The 20,966-nt window shown below is 33.2% G+C and overlaps 2 protein-coding genes across 2 annotated transcripts; one reads left to right on the forward strand and one right to left on the reverse strand.

Moving 5' to 3' along the window:
* The first annotated feature begins 51 nt into the window (after positions 1 to 51).
* LOC128231976 (MOB kinase activator 3B-like) lies at positions 52 to 14,346 on the forward strand. Its single transcript, XM_052945286.1, has 7 exons — positions 52 to 190; positions 4,720 to 4,870; positions 5,542 to 5,635; positions 5,990 to 6,123; positions 7,334 to 7,449; positions 9,222 to 9,308; positions 10,717 to 14,346. Exons 1-7 carry the CDS (start codon positions 149 to 151, stop codon positions 10,744 to 10,746), a joined length of 654 nt encoding a protein of 217 aa, XP_052801246.1. The 5' UTR covers positions 52 to 148; the 3' UTR covers positions 10,747 to 14,346.
* A 7-nt stretch (positions 14,347 to 14,353) lies between these two features.
* Positions 14,354 to 20,212, reverse strand: LOC128230700 (uncharacterized). Its single transcript, XM_052943144.1, has 5 exons — positions 20,187 to 20,212; positions 19,961 to 20,040; positions 19,698 to 19,795; positions 15,763 to 15,864; positions 14,354 to 15,073 (listed from the first exon to the last, which is right to left on the reverse strand). The coding sequence occupies exons 1-5, from the start codon at positions 20,210 to 20,212 to the stop codon at positions 14,633 to 14,635; spliced, it is 747 nt and encodes a 248-aa protein (XP_052799104.1). The 3' UTR covers positions 14,354 to 14,632.
* Between the last annotated feature and the right edge of the window lie 754 nt (positions 20,213 to 20,966).

The raw sequence follows: 20,966 nt of genomic DNA on the forward strand, positions 1-20,966 counted from the left end.
CTTATTGTTATTGTTATTACAACAATAAATGCGTATAATTGTTGAGTATATTTGCACTGAAAATATCGGAGGCAGCCAACAATTTCTGGCAAGTCTACTTGCTAATGCCACGACGTAGACAAGTTTCAGAAAAGTTTACTTCCGCAAAATGGCTGCTGGCAATTTTATGCAGTTTTTCTCACGGGATAAAGTATGTAGCTAATCATTCTATTGATATACTTATGGAACAAATATATTTTATATTGATTCATTAAATGAGTACAGTTATTCATTTATAGTTTGTTTGTTTTTGTGGAAAATCTTCATTTAGTTTATTTCCTTATATATGTATATTGTTTCGACTTTGAAGTTTGGTGTGATCCAGGGCGCAGTATGAAATGCATACAACAAAGAAATAGAGTAATGCATACAACATAGGCAAAGAAGGGTTTTCACATTTGCATACAACATACACAAAGAAGGATGTTGAGAAACGCATACAATATAGAATAAGAACAAAAATATTGACATTGAAATATTATTGTTTAAATCAATAAATTAGTATGTTTATGAGGTTAGTCAAGTGAGAAATAGTTTATTAACTTTATATTTGAATTTTGCTTTTAAAACTAAAACATAATTGATTTGTTTTTCAAACTTTTTGTTTTGTTTGAATAGGGAAAATATCCTTATATGAAATCATTAAAATTGGTTTAATAGCTTGAAGGAAACAAAAAGTTTATGAAAACTTTGCAGTTGGATAAAATAAAGATTGTATTCATTGTGTATACTACAAGTATATAAGTACATTTAGGAAACAGAAACATATCATGTCACACTGATTACAATACATCAGAAACTTAAAAAAAAAAAATCTATATAAATAATTTCTCATAAGTATAGTAAAGCGCCTGGTATTTGATAAAAGACATACATGTATTTTTAAGAATTATTGTAAATTATATGTAACAATTATAAACTGTGTCCGAACTGAACAACACATTTGCATAAATATATTATATAAAAAATGATGAATACAACAGAGAAGCATGTGGGATGTAAAGGTTTACACATGATAAATGTACATTCATTTGTTTACTATAATGAGTATTTTTTTACTTAAATATTGCATGAAAAACACAGAAATTTCTCAGTGGTTGTTGAATTATCTGAAGGTGTGTTAACACAATATTTGTTGGTCTTTACGGGTGTGGTGAATTTGACATGTAGGCGAAATTGTTGGGTTCATTTTAAAATTATATTTCCACCGTTCTTCATCCTCATCGAAAAGTGGGAGACATTATATAGTTACGTACTAAGTAAATGTGTTCTATACAAAATATGTGCTGCTTCCATATGTTTCAAAGAAAGCTTTTAGTTAAGTTTTTGTCATTAACAGTCAAATTAAGGTTGACCAGTAAGAAACATTTCTGAAACTGGTTCAATATAATTTCTTATGTTTTCAAGATATACAAAGCTTTCACATTTTTATGCCCCCTTTTGAAAAAAGTGGGGTATATTGTTTTGCACATGTCGGTCGGTCGGTCTGTCTGTCTGTCGGTCGGTCGGTCGGTCGGTCGGTAGGAATACCAAATGGTTTCCGATCAATAACTTGAGAACGCTTTGACCGAGGGACCTCATACTTGGTATGTGTATTGGTCATCACCAGCAGATGAACCCTATTGATTTTGAGGTCAGTGGGTCAAAGGTCAAGGTCAGTGTGACCTTTACATGAAAAACGGTTTCCGATCAATAACTTGAGAACGCTTTGACCCAGGAACCTCATACTTGGTATGTGTATTGGTCATCACCAGCAGATGAACCCTATTGATTTTGAGGTCAGTGGGTCAAAGGTCAAGGTCAGTGTGACCTTTACATGAAAAACGGTTTCCGATCAATAACTTGAGAACGCTTTGACCCAGGAACCTCATACTTGGTAGGTGTATTGGTCATGACCAGCAGATGAACCCTATTGATTTTGAGGTCAGTGGGTCAAAGGTCAAGGTCAGTGTGACCTTAACATGAAAAACGGTTTCCGATCAATAACTTGAGAACGCTTTGACCCAGGGACCTCATACTAGGTAGGCTTATTGGTCATGACCAGCAGATGAACCCTATTGATTTTGAGGTCAGTGGGTCAAAGGTCAAGGTCAGTGTGACTGTAAGCTGAAAAAAGGTTTTCTGATTGTCCATATTTTATTTTCTTATATAGTAGACAGTAGAAATTTATATGTCACTAAATGCATGAGTTGAAGTATCAGTTTTCAGTGAACATCTAGTTTAATTATGCCCCCCTTCGAAGCAGAGGGGTTATATAATTGCTTTGCACATGTCGGTCGGTCTGTTGGAAGACCAAAGCTTGTCCGAGTGATAACTCAACAATTCCCGGACCTATGGTCATCAAACTTGACATGAAGATTAGGTATGACCAGTAGATGACCTGCCTCATATGCATCCAATGACAAATCAGCTGTCATTTCAGTCCATGCATATTTCATTCAATTGTCCAAATATTTCTGGCAACTTGGCGCTCAGGGGGCATAATGTTTGACAAACATCTCTTGTTCTTTTTCTGGTAATGGTTCTATTTTAGGGATTTTATGAATTCAATTTGCCTCAAACTTTAATTTAAAAAAAAATATTTTTTTCCTGCTTTGGAGTCCTTGATGTTTAATAAGTAATTTTGGCGTTAATGCAGAGTAAAAAAATGTGTTTTTTGCTTTCCCGGGATTTTGTATTTTCTTTGGCGTTAAACTTAATGTGTTGTCTAGATTTACAAAATCATCAAATTCAATAAAGATTAAGATCAATACACAGAAACTGTGTACTATATACAGATTGGTAGTGGTCACTTATCCAATAAAATTAAGGGTCACTTGTCCAGTAAAATACCAGTTATTAGAGATTACTTATGTGTATTATCTGCCATAAGGTGTTCACATGACATAATTATGATTCATTAATGACATAATCATGATTCATTATATATTTTTCATTTGTCACCTAACACCTATCTTTATGGCATCCCTTAAATTAACGATGTGTGAATAAAGAACAAACAAACGATTGCATAGCACCTGCTATCATGGATAATAGGAGTATTGTCTCAGAATTTTGGGGAGTTTATAATAAGGAAGTCAATAAATGAAATCAAAGGATTGTTATTTCTCAACTCATTTTATTGGGAAGAAAACACTATAACACGATTTATCCAAGCACTCTGACAAATATTTTGTCTGACTATGTCCTATCACTAAAGCCATTGTTTATAAAAAAAAAGATAAATTTATTCCAATCACAAATATTGCAATCAATATAATATGCACATGTAATAACTATAAATTTAATCTAACAGAATAACCAAATTTACTACACGAAATATATATACCTACCCTTTTTACTCATTTCTCCTTTCAATTTATAATTTCAAAAGGATCAGTTTATATATTTGGGATTGTTTGTTCTGATGAATGTATTGGATACGGAAAGATCAAATGTTGTTTTTTTTTGCATTAAAAGTTAAACTATTAAACAAATTTAACATCTGAGGTTTATCCCTTTACAAAATATATTAATAATTATCTATATTTCTCATTTTGCAATAATGGTAAGAAATTATAAATCCTATTTTCACCTATTACAATACAAATCATCAATTCAGACATTTTTACAACTACCAAAAAATGGTTTAGTTTTTCATCTTATGATGAAATGAAAGTTATTAAAAGTATTTCTGTGTTTGGTTTTATAATCCTCATGCTTCTTCAGGTAATCTTAAAATTTATATTTTGTTATTGTTGTTCCCTGTCTTTGCTTTCCCCGATTTCAAAGTTTTCATAAAAGAAATAATAAATTGTTTCTTTATAAATCTAGATATTAAACCATTAAACCAAATTTAATGATTTGAAATAAGGTTCTTTTCCCTATTCAAACAAAACAAAAAGTTTACACACAATCAATTAGGTTTTAATTCTAAAAGCAAAATTCAAAAATAAAGTGAATTAACTATTTTTCACTTGACTAAACTCATAAACATAATAATTTATTGATTTTAACAATAATATTTCAATGTCAATATTTTTGTTCTTATTCTATATTGTATGCGTTTCTCAACATCCTTCTTTGTGTATGTTGTATGCAAATGTGAAAACCCTTCTTTGCCTATGTTGTATGCGTTACACTATTTCTTTGTTGTATGCATTTCATACCGACCCGTGATCCAGACAATGAGACATGAAAAATCTAGATTACAGAGGAAGATTTTGAACAAGTTTTGATCTTCAGAGCATCTGTCATCTGGCAATAACATATTTCTTCATTGTATTGTTATTCACAAATAATTACAAAGATATGTAGAGAATATAAATAACAATAAATCAAGGTTTCTTGCCTCTGGCAAAAGTCCAGTTGCTCAAGTTAACTTATGCAGCTTTTTTAACAAAAGAAAAGCTTTTCTAAAAGCCATTTTTTTGCCAAAATTTAAAAGAAGTCACTATTTCAGTCTGAATTTATGTGAGACGTAAAATGGCTTCAACATGAAATTAGACCTGTGAACTCGTTTCTGTACAGAAAAATATGTTTTTATTTTCGGTATAAACTTTATCATAGTCTGTTACTTTAACTCCCTATTTTAATCATTGATGTTAATTTTGAAGGAAAATGAGAATTTCCATTTTGTCAAAAGATTATATTTTTTTCCAAAAGGCCCTGAGTTAAAGTACTAAATTGCTCATTTTTTAGACTTTTAAACCAAAGAAAAAGTTTGACCCTGGGACATTGAAGTTCAATCTACACAAGCAAGCCAATGCTTCCCTAAACTCTGGTATTGATCTGAAGGAAGTGGTCAAGCTTCCGCCAGGAGAAGATCAAAATGACTGGGTAGCAGTACATGGTAAGTGCACACAAATAATTTAAGTGTTTAATAATTTCTATTCAATGAACAACACACATAAAATAGCTCATTTACCTGAAATTCTATCACATTACATTTCAACATCATGGTTGTATGATTCTCAAGCATGATGTCATTTTCAAATGTCTGATAATGTTAGAAAATGAAATGTAGTATAGAGAGGATAACTGTTTGTTTCAGTGTTAGATTGCAATAAACATCTCTCGAGCAAGCACAATTTAAGAGTGGTGTAGCCAGGATTGAAATATTTTCTTTAAGTGTTTGTGAGTGAAAATTGATTGCAATCTTTCACTTAAACAGACAATTTTTCTTTTATTAGATGCCTCAAAAAGGTATAAAGTGAGAGTTAATTCACTTGTTTGTTAATTCAATTGTTGTTTTTCAGAAAAGCGCTTAAAGTAATATGCAAACGTAACCTCATTTTGGAAATAACCTCAGAGATATTCCCAGACCTGTTCATGCTTATGTCTGATTTGGACATGAGAGAGGGCTTCAATTTTAAAATTGTAAAAATTTATCAAACTGTTTGGAACTGAAATATCAATTTTATTTCACCAATAAATGATATGATTACTGGCAATACAATTGTTATTACTGATAATACAATTATACGACGAATAAAGTCTTAATTCTCTTCATGTTTGTTTCAGTGGTAGATTTTTTCAACAGAATCAACTTGTTGTATGGCACAATATGTGAATACTGCACAGATCAGACTTGTCCTACAATGTCCGGAGGGCCAAGGTGAGTATTGTTGGAAGGTGTGGATGTCATCATCCATAAAAATTAATGAAATTTCCATAAAACTTGGACAGATTCAAACATCGAACTTGTTTTTTTACACATAGAGTCATTTACACACACATGCAATGAACTTGTGAACATATGCAGAAATCCCTTTTTGTTACTCTGCCTTAAATATTTGTATGGCAGTTATACCCCTTTAATAACTGATAGACAAAAATAAAATAGACGTATGCATGGTAGTGCTTGTTTTGTTCAATCTATCATTTTTGATAATTAGTTTTAAAGAATCTGACAGAATCTAACACTTCAAGGTGTGTATTTGTTTCTAGTTTTGCTATCACTCCAATCCAGATATGAGTACCACTGGTGTGACGGTGTCCACTACAAGAAGCCCACAGCTCTTCCCGCACCTCAGTACATCACCCTGCTGATGGAGTGGGTAGAGTCACAGATCAACGACGAAAATATCTTCCCTGTCAAAGTTGGTTAGTTAAAAAAAATGGTTTAGAAGAAAAACAACAACTTGTTCTTAGCCTTGTTCATAAGTGCATTTTAGTAACGTATTAAAGTAAGAAATGAGTTGGTTTTTTACCTAAGGTAGAAATTGGATCAATGAGTATGAATCCTTACTTTACTAATTGGCTTTAATATTTAAAACAATCTTGACTGTTTAAACGATAATAGTTATTGTTCAAAATCTTAAAACCTTGGCATAACGCCATAACAGATCACGATTCAAATGAAACTCGGTAATACTATGAAGCAAGGCTCTAGCTTAAATAAATGTAGAGTTATGCCCCTTTTTTAAATGCAATATAACAGACTTGCCTTGCTCCACAGCATTGTATTACCGAGCCTTGCAACCATTTAAGAATTTCAGGATTTTTTGTGCATGGTTGTGCTAATTTTGACTGTGGCTAAGCATAACTGACTCTTGTGTCTTAGCTTTGATGGTGATAAAAAAACTGATATATTTTCTATATTTTATGGTGTATAAAAGAAGTAGAATAGCTTGTAAAAACCTTATTGAAGATACTCAAATCAAAGCATGTTAATCTTTAAGCTGTTGGATTTAAAATGCTGAAGTTTTCTTATTGTGAACTATCAAACTATTTCCTTTAATAGTAAAAAATGGCCTACAATTCTTTTTTCATTATTCTATCTTAAATAAATCAAAATGATCAGAAAGATAATACATTTTACAAAATTTGCTATATGTTCCTTGTTGTCTTCCTGTTCCAAAGATATTTTATGAATACAGGTCCCGTCCTAAACTCAATACTGATTTTATATTATTCAGTCTATACTTTGCAATTACTGAATTAACATCTCATAAGGGTTATTTAAGAAGAGCAGTTGTCATAAAAACCTTTCTGTCTATGGTGAATTGAAGCAGGAAGGAAACTTTCATATTAGTAAATGCACTCAAGTGGCAATATCTACAAGTGTTTTACATAGTTGCCCCTAAGACTTAAGATTGTCACCAAATGGACTGAGTATCATTCTGATGCAGACTGATATGTCATGTTTTTGATTTATTCAAAAATTACTTCCTGACTGATACAACTGATTCTTATTACTTTACAAATTGTGAAGACATAAATCATTTGTGGCCCTTGGAATTGTCTTCACTTGCTAACTATATTCTGATGGCTCGTGTGGCATATAATACTTCTGTTGCACTTTTGTTTTCAGGTACACCTTTTCCCAGGAACTTCTTTCAAACAGTGAAGAAGATGTTGACCCGGTTATTCAGAGTTTTTGTACATGTCTACATTCATCATTTTGACAAACTGGTTGCTATCGGTGCTGTAAGTACTTGCACTTGAAATACTTACATATACTTGCATGTCATTATTACAACAGCTGTTCACTTGAAGAAAACTTCCAAAGTTGAAAGCTTGGAAGTTCAAAATATCAAAACCTGGTGTCCATATTACTTTTATGGTCACAATTTCAATCAGTCTTCAAGTAAAAATAATTATTATAATATAAGTAATTATATGTGAATTTGGCAAGTTATAGTTGCAAATTATTTGATTTTTAACTTAATAGTTGAAAATAGTTGAAAAAATATTATTTAGGAGATTTAAACTTTCAAATTTCAGTGAAACAATTCCATTATTGATGGACAGGAAGTTCATACTTCCAGTTTTCGAAGTCCTAATAGGAGCCCTGCTCATACATGTACCTGTATGGAACATGTCTTCAAAATAATTGTGAAATTAAAGAGTCATTTGGACCATTTTCTTTTTTATGCCCGCGAAGGTGGGCATATTAAAATCGCACCGTCCGTTTGTCCGTCCTTCCGTCCGTCCGTGTGTCCGGCTCAATAACTCATGTCCGGGCTGTAACTTTCCCTTGTATGGACAGATTTTAAAATAACTTGCCACATGTGTTCGACATACCAAGACGACGTGTCGCGTGCAAGACCCGTGCCCCTACCTCAAAGGTCAAGGTCACACTTAGTCTTTATTCACAATGGAGTGCTGCATATAGGACATAGAATATAGGTTGTCGTGTCCGGGCTGTAACTTTCCCATGTATGGACAGATTTTTAAATAACTTGCCACATGTGTTCCACATACCAAGACGACGTGTCGTGTGCAAGACCCGTGTCCCTACCTCAAAGGTCAAGGTCACATTTGGGTGTTTATTCACAATGGAGTGCTGCATATAAGGACATAGAGTATAGGTTGTCGTGTCCGGGCTGTAACTTTCCCTTGTATGGACAGATTTTAAAATAACTTGCCACATGTGTTCCACATACCAAGATGACGTGTCGCGTGCAAGACCCATGTCCCTACCTCTAAGGTCAAGGTCACACTTAGGTGTTTATTCACAACAGAGTGCTGCATATAAGGACATAGAGTATAAGTTGTCGTGTCTGGGCTGTAACTTTCCCTTGTATGGACAGATTTTAAAATAACTTGCCACATGTGTTCCACATACCAAGACGACGTGTCGTATGACAGACCCGTGTCCCTATCTCAAAGGTCAAGGTCACACTTGGGTGTTTATTCACAATGGAATGCTGCATATATAAGGACATAGCAGTGTCGGTTGTCAACTATGGGTGGTATTTTTTTATGTTTAGAGGCAATTTAAAATAACTTGCCATATGTATTTGACATGTAAAGGCAAGATCAACTTTTCATGTACTGACCTTGTTCATAGGTCAATGTCACAATCGGGGGCATTCGTCACATACTGTGACAGCTCTTGTTTAGTAGTCCAATTTGGGAGTCAAAATAAATTGTATGGATGAAAAAATGTGTGAATAGTATATTATCTATATATTATATTATTCCCAATGAAAGGAGAAGACATATTGTTTTTACTAGAGTTGTCTGTCCTTCTGTCTGTCCGTCACAAATCATGTCCACTCCATATCTCTTGAAGTATATTGAAATAAATTGCCAGAAAACTTCACCATATTGAGACAATGTGCAAAAAGTAAAATGGTCACAGTTTTATACAAACCAAATTATTTTCTATGTCAGTTTTTGCTTACCAGGGTAGCTTTTATATATAAATTTAATTTGTATGTGTGAACATTGAGTATATGTAATTTTCTCTCTAGGAAGCCCATGTGAACACGTGCTACAAACATTTCTACTACTTCGTCACAGAGTTCAGCCTTGTCGATAAAAAAGAACTTGAACCTCTAGTAAGTGCTTTGAAATGTTTCAGGAACTTGAAGTCCATTAAGGATTGGTTACGATGCTTTGCTACGCTTACATTTTAGTCATTAATCTGGTCAGAATGTTATGAATACATAAGCAATGATATATTCTCAACTCTGCTTGAGTGCATCACTCAGTCTCAGGACTGGCATGTTTTACCAGCATGGGTCCCGAGGTTAAATCCAAGAGGCCCTAGCATAGCTTTGCTCACATTTTACATTTTAACAGTGCAACCTCAGGATGCAGACATTTAGGAATAATGGAACAATAGGAAAAACAATAAGTATATGGTTTGGGATGTGCATGATCAGAGCTACCGATAACGTATATTTAAGTGTACTTTACGTCCATTTGTAATTTGTAATGAACACCTTGGTTCCATTCAATAAAGTTCAATGGTGATTGTAAAAGTTAATGGGTACTTGAAATTCAAACGTGCTTGTACTTAACATACAGGATAGGCTAGTTCCTAAACGCAGAACTTAATCATTTAAAACACCGGATAGCACTTACTTCCCTTTGTATAATAAAAACCACAACACTCAGTAGGTGAAATCACTGCGTAAGTGTTCAAGTGATTCTACACTGGTTTAGCAGCCATTTTTTATTTGGTCAAAGGTTTTTCCCAAAACAGTCGTAAATTGATCGTAGTAACGGAATGCCCTTAAACAGTTTGTAATTTTACCATTACTAACACATGTTTGATTTTATATCATTATTGACGCATTTTAAAGCTTACTTACACCAATTACAACCTTATCAGTAGTCAACTTTATATGTAGATCTGCATGATGCACTCAGACTATTAAGTATCTATCATGTGTTTCAGGTCGATAAAGAAAAATCCAAGCTGAGTGCATGTGCGTAAGCTGGTAATATGGCTTGCAGTTATCAGCCACTCAGCTTGCCCTCGGGTTGGATTTTTTTATCTGTACCTGAAAAAACCATGATTGATATTTTTCTTGCATTCCTAAAATTATCAATTTGTGTGGGGAAAAAAGGAGTAAAAAACACATTATTGTACATTTCACCAAAAAGCGTGTGCGACGTGTATTGGCGTCATGAAGCATAGTAATTTCAGATCACTATTGATGTCAAGTAGTTCCTCTATAAATGGCATTTTTGATGATTATTTATTTTCAATTTTAATTAAAAGTCTTGGCGCGTTGTTACATGGGGGTGTAAGACTGATTTTTGAAGCACTTGTCACATATGACAGAAAACACATGTCTGGTATGCAAGAAAACATCTTTTTTTTGCTCTTGGGCCAAGCATGCATGAAAACAGGATTAAATTGCATCTTCAATGAGTGATAGGGCCATTGGGTGAAAATAATAATCTTTCCATGCATAAAGTCAACCAGTTTTTAATGTCAGTAACTTCTTTTTGCAGAAAGAGATGACGGAAAAGATCTGCCACTGATGTTCACTTGTTGCTGTTAATGATATATTCACTGTGACGTGTACAAACACTAACTTGGGTAGAGCACCACTCCTTGAAGCTAGACTAGAGGGTTGGATGAATGTGGAATCAACTTCACTATATATACTATCATTCTTCCATTCACAATAAATTACTTAATCTTAATGAAAAAATGTGTTGCAAGCAGGATATTGGTCAAAAGTTTATATTTTGGTGAAAAATAATTACTGACAAATTGTTGTAGTATCATTTTCTTTGTGTGCAAAATAAAACTTCTGACTTTAGGCACGCAGTCCCTTCATGAAAAAAAATTGACACATTACTTATACCTTGAAATCTGTTGTGTTCTTGTAACCAAGATCTAATTATTAAAAAATAATTGTATAGAATTTTTCTCATTTTTGCTGTTGAAATCATTGAGATTTTTACATGTCTACTTGTATGTCCATTGTTTGATTTTCAAGTTAAGACTGTTTAAGGGTCAGGTTCTTAGTAAGGAAATACTAATCATTGTTTTGAATAACATCGACAAATTGATACATAACAATGTACACAACTATTAACTACGTTTTCATTAACACGGCACTGGTTGTCATTCAATCATTTAATTGACCAAGGATTTGTATTTCTTCAGTAAATAATAGAACCTGGTTGTATAATCCAGCAATTCCTTAAGATACATCTGACAAACAATCTCTTCCAAGTAACCAGGCGCATCAAGGCTACAGTGTTCTCTTGTAATCACTCATTTAAATGATTAATTACTGACTTAACTCTTTACTTAAAAAGAGTCTCGTTCGGGCCAAACAATAGCTTTTTAAGGATGACCCAAGTTTTTTTACCTGGGTCCTTGTACTTGTTCTTGTCAAGACTGTTGATGGTCATGCATTTAGGGAAATCAAAATAACTTTTCAGCATGACAATATTGTGTGTCACCAGCAACACTAATGTCTGTAAGTTAAAGGTCAAGGTCACACTTTGGTAAAAAATTACTTGGTTTGGGTCTTTCGCCAAATAACAGACCAGCGCTTCCGTTTGCACTAATGTGCTCATGTTTCAACTTGAGGAAACATATAAACCTTTAAGAGTACCATTGGTACTCTTATCCATATCATTGCATTTCTTTGCAACAATGTTGGATCCTGGTTTTCGTTCCATTGTGGCATTTCAGTTTAATTATTCTATCATAATTTTCCCAGTAATAGAGTAGGTTAGGTAACTTTGTTGTTAAATTATATTTATTTACACAATTATTCTTGCCAATATATTTGTTAGAAATTAATTTAAAACCTTAGTGAAGTTATATAATTTTAAATTTGCTCTGCCAACCTTTATAAAAATGATATTACAATTATTATCCATTGCTCGTAAATAGATTTTTACAAAATTAAACATGTGTTAAGTGAAATAACTTTCTTCTTTTTAATTATCTCATAAAGATTATAAGCTTTCAAAATGGTTTAAACATTTCTATTCAGAAATTTCTTGAACTGTATTATGTGAAAGAATTTTTGGAATTTCTTAAATGCTCTGCCTGAATTTAAAACAGCCAATCACCGGAAGCTATTTTACAACAATTCAATCTAACATTTTTTTTTATCCTCACAAAATTAAGTTTTCAGGAGGTATATAGGCGTGAGCATCTGGGCTGGTCAGTTGTTTTGTCAGTGTTGTCCAGACGATAACTCATGAAACAGTCAACAGATTAAAATTAATTTGGTAACACTTACTCATGTGTTAGAGGTAAGACATAGGTCAAGTTGACTAGAGTAAAAACACTATTTTTGATTGAAGTTGTGACCTTTTTCCCCCTTAGAATTTGCCAAAATTTGGTATTCAGACGATAACCTATGACAGGTTCTATGGATTTAAATAATTTATGAAATTGGTACATGAGTTAAACACTTTAAAATAAAAGTTTGATTTTAGTTAAAATCAACCCATGTTTGAAGGATTTATAGCCCCTTTTCCTAGGTGATGTGTGGGAGTATTCATCATCCTTGATGACCGTTCTAGTTTTGACAGTTCCGGACTTTGACATGATTTCATGAATTTTGAAAGAAAAACGAATTATCATTAATGAAAAATAGCTTTTTGTTTTGCCAAAAGTGCCTATGACTTTAAACTGCATTACTGTTGATAAATTCTGTTTCCAACTGTATTTTTAGTTGTAATGTGTTGAAATATCAATGTCAAATACATGTTACTTAGTCATGGGATTTATTAGGTATTTCTGGTGGGCAAAGCTTGTTATGTTATTATTTTATACATTTATGTACTTACAGGTATTTCATATTTCTCTTTAAACAGTGGATTTAGTAAAGGTTCGAATTACCAGTAAACCTAGATTTATATCTTATAGCATGTGTATAAGTTTGCCAAGTACATTTAAATTGGAGAGATGAATATTGATATTTATGTTGAAAGTTCTAGGATAATTCACAAAAGGGTAATTGTGTGTTGTATTTTTGATAAGGCAAAATTTACTATATTATGAATTATGTATGGAATATTCATATCATGAACATTGAGAAAATCCATTCTTTGTGAACTAATGTCTTGCCTTTTAGCCAAGTATTATTTTCTTTCATTGAAACACATCTTCGCAAATGTATCATTGACTGAAAATTACATTACTGATAAATCCTAGAAAATATTTAATTGCTAGTTTAGAGGTTTTGAAAAAAAATAAAATTCTAAAGAGCAAAATACAACTTAATTGTGTATGTTTTTATGTGCACAAATGTATGAAGATAAATAAGAGCAAAATAATATTCCATGTTTGATGATCATAATGTACAAGAACAGTTTGAAAATCATTTCTGCAAGAATTTGACATGTTTGTAGAAACCAATCAATGTAATTTACTTTTATATCTTTGATTTTTTTATGGGAATTGTTTCCCAAATATTTCTGTTTAAGGGATTTATAGCTTGCAGAAACCATCTTGTTGACTAAAATAATAATCATTAATGTATATAATCATTCATGTGTAATTGAAGAGTGCCAATTGTAAATACACTATTTCTTTTCCCCATTTCTGTTGCACTTAATACCAGATTTGATTAAATTTTGTTGAATAGCAATTCTTTGCAATTTAAAAAAAATACACATGGCTGTTTTTTTACTGCCTGAAATTAGTTTAGGAATTTTTTTTTACGGACGTTAAAGTTCATTTCATTTTGTCTGTTAATTCTTATGGCATATTGGACCAATTATCAAGAACTTTGTGAACGTTAACCATGTGATTAACGACATCGTTGTTTACTTTTAAACATAAAGCAATTGGTGATGTGCTCATATGATTAAATTAAACAAGTACAGCTGTCTCAAAGCTAGTTACAAATATTGCAGAGTATAAGTGTATCCATTAAACTTCCAGTGCAGCAACAATTTGAAGGTTAACAAGGTAGTTAACTTTAACAAAGTTCTGAACATTCGGCCCATTGTTAATGATATCTGTCAGGCATCAAATCTTAGAATTATTGTGTTGTTTATAAGTGATTTATCATCAGATTTATTGTTGATGCATGTGTTATTTTCTTAAGTTCTTCTACCTGTCTTCTATACTCGTACAAATAAAATAATAACTCAAATGTTTCTCAGTGTTTATTTGCTCGTCTTATGCAGAGTGTTTTGTAATATGATTGAAATGCAAGTATACAACTCACCAAACATGGACAAAAAAGGCTAATTGTCCTGTTGTCAATACTTAAATGTATTTTGTTATTAAAGTGTTTGATTCTTTTACATAATCATTGTCAGCAACATTAAATATAGGAAACAACAAGTACATTATTCACTGGTAACTTGTGTTGTGCAAGCAGTCAAAGTATACAGTTAATTCAATAATCATGTAGTCTAAAATACTATCCACGAAAATAAGTCAAATGTTAACGTTAGGCAGACAAGCAGATTGTCCTTCCATGGTCTCCTTGTGTTGCTGCAGTTTGTAAATAACGTCTTTATGTTGAATGAAATAATGGACGCTTTCAGCCTCTGCACATGTACTTCCATCAGCAGCATGACTGACCTCATTGGTCACACGATAACCATTGGTACGTGACTCAGCATCGCTCACCGTCCCTGCTTCCATCAATGCTAAGTCATTTTTGTTCTCATTAACCTCTTTACTTTCAACTTCTTCGTCAATGGAGTCACCGTCTGACGGAGTTATATCGTTGTTTGCAAACGGACGGTTTAACGTAAGGTCGTTTACGTATTTGCCGTTGACGTAATCATCGAACCAGACTTGTTCAACCAGCCGAATATTTTCCATTTCGATCTTTGCTTTCTCAATTTCTTTCGCAAACTGTCGCTGACGTTCCTACAATGGAAAGCAAGGCTATAAATGACGACAATCCATGCGTTCTACATTGGAGCAATATTACTCCCACGTACTTCCTTTAAGTCCATTACTAAGATTAACGTCCCATATAACATGATTATCCAGTTCTTGTTTTTGGTTTCGTTCAAAGTTTATTTACTATTTTCCTACTTTAAAGCACTATCTTCAAATGTTTCTGGCGCTACCTGGCGCATTTTCGCCCTTCCGCCGTGTACATCCAAAGGGCAGAAATCCGCAGCCATAGTTTCATATTTTTCGACTTAAAAACAACATCGAACGTCTCTGTCACAATGTTTGACGTATTTTATGTGACCAGACCCATAGACTTAACGCTCCAAGCGGAGGGCGAGAGTAGTGTAGTTCGGGTGCCTCTGTCACAAGAGATTGTTGGTTCGACCCCACGAGCGGTACTTTTTCGTCGCCTTTAAAAAATGACACCAGTTCTGGTGTCTAATCAGGAAACTGACTCGAGTGAGACTGGTTTCGCCTTTCAACTGACTTCTCAATCGAACTAAAATAAAGTATAAACTAAGCAATTATTATGTGGTTCGCAATAACCATATCGTTACATATTGAGTGTGTACAAGTTGTTCCTTGTATCTTTGGTCTGCACTTGCATTATTAATGTTTGGTATAAATCTGATTTTAAAGCAGCCATTTGCAACTACCTTGATCTGCGTGTGCTGTTCGCGTGCGTCCTCGTAGTCAATGGTAACGTTTCCAATGCCAGTAGTAACCGTGTGCTTGGTAAACGGAAACTCGTGTCGGGGCTGCAAACATAATTGCTTTTTTTTACTTTTGTTCGAATGAAATAAAAAGTAAATATATATTTATTTATTTTTTTGTGGGGGGGGGGCGGCGTCTTTCCTGTATATCCTGACCAAAATACATTGATTATATAGTTATTTACTCTGTTTGCAAAAATAGTAATGCTTCAAATGTTAATTGAGACGGCCACGAGAACATATCTCAGTTGCATGTATACAGCATACTGGTGTGTTTAACTTGGTATAATTCATAGTTATTTCATGGTAGATCGTTGCTAGGAGTGACTTCTTATGAATGTATATCTGAGGATAAAATGTACTTTAGGTCACATGTAGATATATGACACTATATAGCCAGTAAAGGAAACAGCAAAAGTTAATACACTTGGCTTCTCAACATTGTTAATTCAAATACAATCAGGGGCGTACCTAGGTCAAAATCTAGGATACGCACAGTCTAGGGTGGTCCGGGGGCATGCCCCCCCGGAAAATTTTGAAATCCAACATCGCATTTGGTGCTATCTAGGGGCGTTTTGGCACGTATAAAAGCATACAAATAGATGAATATTTATCTTAAGTAACATTGTTAGTCCCGATATTTTTTTATTATTTTTTCCAAAAATCAATACTTGTATTTGATTTAAATAAACAAAAAGATCTGGGGTGATGGGTGGGGTCTCTATTTAGCATCCAATCCGCTGAATAATTGAGATATTGCGTTGACCAAAAAGGCTTGCGCACCTGGGAGCAGGATTTTTCAACCCCTTCTCAAAACGAAGACTTTTCAACCCCTATTTTAAAGACTTTTCAATCCCTACCTGTTTGGACTTTTCAACCCTTAAATCAAAGACTTTTCAACTCCTAGTTGAAATATTTTGATAGCCATATTGAAGGCTTTTCAACCCCTATATCAAAGACTTTTCAACCCCTATTATTTTTGTCAGCCAGGTGTTGTCTTTTCATTGTTTTTGCAAGAAACTTAACCAATTGTTATTGAAATACAATTAGAGATTTGTTTGGCTTATTTGTTACACTTTTCTCCAAAGTATTGGATGAAATTTACAAAGGCTTTGCCTTGATTTACTAAGCACTTGATGGTTAGTTTTTTTTTTTCAAAATAATATTCCGAACATTAACAATGGTACGGTAAAGTAAGATTTTGGTGCCTGGTTACTCCGAACATGCAATTGTTGTATTATTCTGAAGGATATTACATATCACAGCGAATTCACATATATTATGTACAATGTTATTACCATAATTGTGTTCTTTAAATAACAAATTTGAATAATTGCAAAAGAAAATGAATGCAAAGAATAACTACAACTAATAAAAGAACATTCTACTTTTTGTGCCTGTAGAATGCCAATAAAAACCTGAACTTGAACATTTATAAAACTTTCATTGCTTTTAAAAAAGGTCAACAGTGGAAAGTATTTTTGTAGTACCATATTGCTATTTCAGTACAGTTTGATTTTAATTCTTGATAATGTATTATCTAAAAATTCAGAGTTTGCGGGTATAAATAAATCATATATATTTTTTGTTTGATTTTAAATCCTGAAAATTATACACAAAATTTTTCAAGCTGGCCATAGTTTGGAATGATGGCCATGATATTAGAACCTTAGTTAACTGCCACTTTCAAGTTACTATAACCTCAATTAAAGGTGTTATGAAGCCCCTTAATCCCTTAGGAATTTATGACAATGTCACACGTGTTGCCCATTAATGAATGTGCGACCTTCATTCCATTCTTTAATTGCATATATGAAAAGAAAATACAATGCTTATAGCATTTTTTTTACATATATACCACTTTATAATAGAATGTCCTTATTTTTTTAAACTGAGAAATAAAAAACGTTAATAAAATCTTATGTTACATTTATGTAATTTGAAAGCATTTGGAACTCAATCTATAATACATTTATAACATCTTTGAACTCAATGTATACTTTTGTATTTCTTAAACATTGTCTGCTAAATCATGATATTTTGAAATATTATGAAGAATTTTATTTAAATTCAACTCATTTTATTGTCTTTTTTATTGATGACAAAATGCTTTAAAAAAAGTGTTTAAAAAAAAACTAAAACAAAAACAAACAAACGCTGTTTCAATTAATTGATGGAGCAGTACCATGCACATAATATATTGTGTGAGGATTTCCTCAGGGAGATAAGGAAGATTTATGGTTAAATGACTAAATAGCTAAATGGACAGTCGAGCATTTTTTTTTACTTATTTAAATGTAAATATTTAATGAATTATTGTATAATCATGTGTTTTAAGTATGTATATTTTGTATGTATTACATATTTTTTGTTTGTTATATTTTTAGTCTTAATATATTCTTGATTTTTAAAAGAAATTTCATAATAAATTGTTTACTGTTGTAGTTAATTTCTTAAAAAGGTGAGAAATTAAGGAGTTGAAAAGTCTTCGTTTATTAGGGGTTGAAAAGTTTTTGTTTAAGGTGGGGTTGAAAAGGCTTAGCACTTTTAGGGGTTGAAATGACAAAGGGGGTGAAAAGTCTTTGATTTCACAAATGACAAAGGGGTTGAAAAGTCTTGGGGTTGAAAAGTCTGACAGCCGCGCACCTCGCCGGTATATTTAATCACATGCGGAGTCTGAAACTGTCTCCATGCTATGCTTAACAGCATCTAGATAAGTTAATAAAATATTGTAACTTAACACAAATAGATCTATACTTAATTATTTTGCTTTTAAAATGTATGGGAAAATATCTGTTCTTTCACGGCACTAAAATGATGATAACAATCAGAATATCATCTAACTTGTATTCATGCACACCTGACGATTTGTAAACATGATAATTAAACGCACCTGTTAATGTGCTTTGCTGTGGCGTTTACATGAAATTTATCACTCAGGTATACAACTATCGTAATCGGATCAGTTATTTCTTACTCTTCTCACGGTGGAGAACCCACGTGACTTATTCGGTAAAGTGCACGGCAACAAATGTCAACAAGTCTCGATTCAGGTAAGGTTTTTAAAGATAACTTTCTTAATATTTGGAGAATTTTTGTGAAATAAAGACCATAAACCCCGCATTTAAGAGCTAGATCCACGGTAATAAAGAACTTTCTGTTCAGTCATTTTTAAAAGTCCCGCCTTGTAAACATCATTCGGATCATTTACCAGGAGATCAACAGGATCCACACCAATTTGGCAGGTTATGGGAAAATTACGCGTGTATAACTTAAGTTGAGATCTACATCGTGATCACCTTTTTAGCGGAATTTAGGTATTACACTATAAACACCAAAAACGAATAAATTCTGACGTAATTATTTCTTATACCCCCCCCCCCCCAGCCTTTACTTTTTATTGCATTTTTGGAACTTTTATTTTTTCGCTTTTTTCTGACGAAGTGTACGCATTGGCGTACTGGCGTATGCCTGGGTACGCGCCTGACAATTCATATATTTTAGTTAATTAAAACTCAAGTACATGTTTTGCTATTGAACTACGTTACTTGAGCATGATTGAGCAATGAATGATGTTTCTCAAGATAAAACACAAGAGAGTGAGCTTTTAAAAAATGTAAAATATTTGTAGTTCAAAATCATGCCCTACTGCCATGTGTCAAGATAGTACCGGGGTGTGAACTTTTTATTTTTCAAAAGACTCTGAAACTGGTGGAACGAAACGGGCACTAGTCAAGTATGACGTCATCGTTTCCAGGAATTGCTTTCCATTTATTATTGTTGTTAAGTAAACAAGAGAAAATATTAATATTAAAATATCCGGAATTTTACACCGGATTTAAGAAGGTATCTTACTTTTTTATTGTTTAGAATCTTACCACAAATTGTATCCCGACATTACTTGCAGAAAGCTTGAAATCGCGTGCCAGTTCTTGTTGTAAAAGTTCTGCAACCAAACGTGCGCCTCCAATATTTTCTGAAATAAGAAAAATAAACGGATGGAATATTTACTAAACTGATTCATGTGTAGATTTCTTTATAAAATTAATTTTGTGGCAATATAAATATCAGTAGTTCATAGAAATTCAGTAATCGCCTAGTCTAGTAGACAGTGGTGTGCTTTGTTTTTGTTTCAACTTACCGGGTGACGATCTTTCGCTTAAGAAATCTTTATAATTAGCAATCCTCAGAAAGTCAAAGTCTGTCAACAGGTCGCTGTTCCTGAAAAAGGCAGAGACCAGTCTTCAAATCGAATTTTAAAAGTTGAATAAAATTCAAAAGTTAACAGACAGAATTTCTAAACCTAAAAAGGCTGAATGAACAAAGCCGTTTAGGTGTTTAGAAGATAAATGAACACATCTGATTACCTGCATGCTTTACCTTTTTTGCCCATTTAAACAACTTTTCACTTTTCTTAAAAGCGTCAGCCGCGGAGGGTTTGGACGTAACGGTCAAAGTTGATGTAACGTAGAAGTTATGACGTCATACAAAAACAATGCGTAAAAAGTTGCACAAATTAGTAGTAGTAGTATAAATATGATATTTATATTTAAAATTAAATATATAACTAGGCAATTAATGATTGTAGTAAGTTCTTTGATGCGTGTAAATGCTACTTTATTGAAAATAATCGTTGTTAACTTGTTTCACATCGTTGTTTTTATCGAATTTTTGGCTTGTTGTCGCCGATGATCTCCTTGTACTTCGTCGAATTCATACGCCGTTATCATCTCATGGTTCTACTTCTCATTGTACTTTTACTCTTGCTATTGCTACTGATAAACTTTTGTTAACGCCATTTAATGTGGAAGCTATTTGAGTTTTTGTTTATTACACTCTTGTTTGTTTCCGTCAAATAGACTGCCAAGGACGCGACTATTTAAGCTTCTTTTGCTTCCACAGAAATGTCTTCGACTTCGATCTCACAGTCAATACCGAAACGATTCAGGTGCTCTTCCGTTCTTCTTTTTAGTGCACCCCCCCCCCCCCGGGCCGTGTTTTTACCTTCCAGGTGACCCCGCAGTGTCGAGTGAATGCGGTGGTTTTGTTTTCGCGCCGAAAATAGCGGCCTCGCCTAGGTATCCCGAAGTGGGGGGATTTTACCCGGGATTGGCTGGACCTAATGTCAAAGTACCCGCTATTCCCTG

The sequence above is a fragment of the Mya arenaria genome, chromosome 4 (assembly GCF_026914265.1).
Source record: "Mya arenaria isolate MELC-2E11 chromosome 4, ASM2691426v1".
Lineage (NCBI taxonomy): Eukaryota > Metazoa > Mollusca > Bivalvia > Myida > Myidae > Mya > Mya arenaria.